Source organism: Rhinopithecus bieti, unplaced genomic scaffold, assembly GCF_001698545.2.
Source record: "Rhinopithecus bieti isolate Rb0 unplaced genomic scaffold, ASM169854v2 repeat_7791, whole genome shotgun sequence".
NCBI classification, from domain to species: domain Eukaryota; kingdom Metazoa; phylum Chordata; class Mammalia; order Primates; family Cercopithecidae; genus Rhinopithecus; species Rhinopithecus bieti.
In genome coordinates this window covers 1-3,937 of record NW_016833066.1, presented here as the reverse complement: position 1 = coordinate 3,937, position 3,937 = coordinate 1, and the positions used below count along the sequence as shown (strand labels likewise).

The window sequence follows — 3,937 nt, the reverse complement described above, 5'->3', positions numbered from 1 at the left end:
AAGGCCTGGCCACCACCTCCATCTTCCCTTCCAGTCCTGACGGATGAGCAGAAGTCCCGAATCCAGGCCGTGAAGCCCATGACCAAGGAGGAGTGGGATGCCCGGCAGAGCATAATCCGCAAGGTGGTGGACCCCGAGACGGGGCGCACCAGGTGGGGAGCCCTCGGCCTGACTTACACCGCGGGGTCTGGGAGTGTTGGCGGAAGATGTGTGCTCTCGGGAGGAGCGGGGCCGGGCGGGGTGCTGCTGCCTGAAGAAGGCCAAATGTGGGCAAAATACCATCACTTGGAGTAAGCAGTTGTAGGGGCTTGAAGGGCCTGGAGGAGGCTTTTCAAAGGGCTGTTGTTGACGGGGCTGAGGCTGGCAAGGTGGAGCCCAGCTCGGCTGCCTTCATCAGGGAGAGTGGGTGAGGGCCCAGGGTCTGCCCCCTCAAGGCTGCGGGGCAGGAGTCTGGGACCCCTCTGCCGGCTGCTTCTGGTTCTGCTCCTTTGGCATTAGGGGAGCTATCTATTCCTTGCTGAATGAAGACCCTCCCACCCCTAGGCTAATTAAGGGAGATGGTGAGGTCCTAGAGGAAATGTAACCAAAGAACGACACAGAGAGATCAACAAGGTGGGTGTGGCCCTCTGCCTGCCATCCACCCCAAGCTCTGTTTGTGATGTTCCCCTCCTCCTGCGTGCTTTCTTCCCCAGCAAGCCACCCGAGGGGACGGCCTGGCCTTCCAGATGCGAGCTGGGTTGCTTCCCTGAGGGCCCTGGCTGGCCAAGGCCTGTGGACAGTGCTGGCGACCCGGCCTGGGCAGGCTTCAGGGTGCCAGTGGGAAGCCTGATGGGTGCTGGTGGCTTTCCCCCATGGATTGGCCTCTGGCCCAGCCCAGCCTCTTCTCAGGGGCAGGGGGTGGAGGATGGGGTCACCGGCCTGCTCGGCACCCCCATCTGAAGCAGCAACACTTCTTAGCTATTAAAGGCTCTCTGGTTAGAGACTTTCTCTGTTCTGTGGCTTTTTGTGCTGAGGGGACGGGAAGGGTGCTATATGACTGCCAGGGAAAAACAAGGGCTCCAGGAGCTTTCGGGAAAAGTTGGGGTAGCCTCTGGTGGTAGTGAGCACAGGCCACACCAGCGCCTGAGCCCTCCTCATCTTGAGGTCAGCCTGCCTGGACCAGACGCCACGCCAGCTGAACCCCAAACCCAGAGAGCTGGCTCTGAAATGCCATGCACTGAGGCATGGAGAGAGACGGCTTCCCCTGCCATGTTCATTCCACAGATCACAACAGTGCAGAGCCAGGTGCTGGGGCCGGGTGGCCTGTGTGGGAGGCCTGGCTCCTACTGCCCAGCTGTGTCCTCCACTCTTAGGCAGGGAGGCTCACGGCACCTGCTTGACGGGGGGTCTGTGAGGGCAAACTGAGTTCCAGCCCAGGAAGGAGCTAGAATCAGGCTAGGCCCAGAGTCAGCCCTGCACGAATGTGTTGGCGTCACTGTGTCACTAACATTACTGTTCCATGCCCCCATCCCACCATGCCCCACGGTCGCCAGTGCAGTAAAGAGACCCAGAAGGAAGCCTTCCCGCTTCTTTAATTGGTGTAAGAGACATGACGTATACAGAGCACACTCAGGCCCAATGATGCGGGGACAGCAGGGACGGGTGGGGAGAGTGGGGATGCTGCTCACACATGGCCCAGAGAGACAGATGGCACATGGACAGACCAGACAGGAGGGGCTGAGACGTGAAGGCTGTGATGGGGCGGGCAGTGGGACTCAGACCGAGCCAGGGAGGGGTGAGGGTCTCTGCTGAATCCCTCTTTAGAAATCAAAGAGAAGGCAGGTGGTGGGGCCTGGGGCCTGGGGGTGTGGTGGGAGTAGGACTAAGGCTTCTATTCTAACAGGCCTGGGGGGTGGCAGTCAGCAAGGCCTGCCTCACCCTTTGGTTATGACTGGTCAGGCCTGAGCTCTGCAGCTCAGCACCCAACTCTGTAAACATTTTTGGTATTTTTAAAGGACGTTGCCTTCCCTCTCTTAGTTTCAGAAAGGCTGGTGCTTCCTCAAGAAGAGAATGTGCCAAAAGGAATCTGAAGGGAGGAGGAAAGCAGACCTGGATACAGAAGAGACTTCCCATGGGGGACAGGCTGCCCACCTCGCCATCTATGGCTGAGGGCCGCTGGGAGAGCCCCAGGGGACTATTGCTGTTGTCCTTGGCGTGGCTGGCGGCTGGGCAGGCAGGTGGGGAGCGAGGAGCCGAGGAGCCATGGGGGAGCTGCCCCCTAGGGAGAGGCTGAGCCCACTGCCCACAGGGCCTCCCGGCCTTTATTGCAGGAGGGCCCGAGACTCTTCCAGGTGCTTCTCTGGATGGCTGGTCACCGAGGCAGCAGGCAAGACAAGATGAGGTGGGGCCGAGAGTGGAGGAGGCACTGGCCACAGGGCCCCTGACCAGGGCTGTGATTGTCGGGCCAAGCGACTTCCCGCTGGGAGCAGGGGTGTCAGATATTGCACTTTCACTGCAACAGTTACATGAAAACTTGGTCCATAAAATAATCGTTGCTTTATACATAATGCCTGAAACAACAACAAAAAGCTACATCTTAAATATGAATAAACCCTGAAGGTTCCATCCCTCCAGACATTTTTCTCTGCACAAAATAAATAGCTTTCACTCTGTATAGACCCACTTTTGCAGAACATTTACACGACCCTTTGGCTGTACATATCTACACACAAGAAAAAGTTAACATCACTCTGTGCACCTCCCCAGCCCCGTCCACACGGCCCAATGCCAGGCCCAGGTCGGCCGTAGCTTCTTGGGGACGTAGCCTGTTTGCTGGACAAAGGCTGAGGCCAGGCAGGCCCTCCCACCTCAGGGAAAGCCGAGGAGCAGCAGAGGGGCCACTGGAGCTGGCCATTGAGCGCCACAGCCAAGGTACGCTTGGTGCTGGGGAGAGAGGGCAGACGGTCAGACCCAGCGTGCAGGACAGCATGGTCCTTGTTCAGGTGAGAAATGAAGTCATGGCTGCCTGCCCTGAAGCTGACAAAGTAAGTTGTGGCTTAGATTCGGCATGAAAACGGAATTGGCATTAAAAAAACCGAAGTGTGTGCCCCACCCACCCCAGAGTAGAAATTCAGTGGGATTGCCGGGGGCCGGGTGAGGCAAGGAGCCCATGCCTCGCTGAGTGGGCAGGAGCAGGGCCCACGGGACCCAGAACCAGGCTGGACTCCGTCACAGTGCTGGGTGTTTTCAGTGTGGAGGGGCTGCTCTCAGTACTGAAAGAGTTAAGAAAAGGAAGCAGCCAAGGATTGCTCATTTAAAAAAACCTCATAGAAATCAGATTGAGAAGTAGAAAGGCGTAGAAACGTGGGCGGGCGGCCTTGACTGATGGCAGGGAGCGGAAGAGGCGGCCAGGCCCGTCCAGCCTGTGGCCTGAGGCTGGAAACAACACTGGCCTGGGCTCCAGGCAGGGCAGGCGGACAGGTGGGTAGGGTCCGGGGCGCAGATATTAAGATACGGCCTTTCTCTCCTGCTTGCACGAGGCTCTGCCGCACTGGAGCCTTCAGTGTGGTTGTAGGTCCTGGGTCAGCAGGTACTGAGTTTCATGCATGTCAACGGGTCTGTAGCCATAGGAGGTGGTAATGGGTCTCCGCTCTCAAAAATCAGTGCAAAACCAGTGAGGTTGAACAGTTGAGAACTCGAGTTAACAAGATGCAGGCTGGACCCCTGTTGGAGCTGCTACCAAATGGGAGGGGACCTGGGAGTGAGGGTGGCCAGTGAATTGGGAGGTGGCAGGCTGGGCTTGGGCCCACACCTGGCACCAGGACACTTGGAGATCCACGCAGGGCAAAATGTCTGGGAGAGCCTCCCAGGCCAGTCTGAGTGGGGAGTCCTGGTCCCTCTGCCATCCTGGGGCTGGTGGTCCCTGCCAGCTTCCATGACAAGCTGGACCCGTCAGGCC

At 58.4% G+C, this 3,937-nt stretch overlaps 1 protein-coding gene and 1 long non-coding RNA gene across 2 annotated transcripts; one reads left to right on the top strand and one right to left on the bottom strand.

The window, feature by feature from the left end:
• Window positions 1-6: 6 nt before the first annotated feature.
• On the top strand, window positions 7-982 carry LOC108524605 (ADP-ribosylation factor-like protein 6-interacting protein 4; the record flags this gene model as incomplete). Its single annotated transcript, XM_017865694.1, is given in 4 exon segments — window positions 7-152; window positions 544-575; window positions 578-612; window positions 693-982. Coding segments are annotated over 4 exon segments (270 nt in total), but the record flags the coding sequence as incomplete, so codon positions are not given.
• Window positions 983-1,553: 571 nt separating this feature from the next.
• LOC108524607 (uncharacterized) lies at window positions 1,554-3,931 on the bottom strand. Its single transcript, XR_001884093.1, has 2 exons — window positions 2,738-3,931; window positions 1,554-2,549 (listed from the first exon to the last, which is right to left on the bottom strand). It is a non-coding gene; the product is annotated as an uncharacterized LOC108524607 (long non-coding RNA).
• Between the last annotated feature and the right edge of the window lie 6 nt (window positions 3,932-3,937).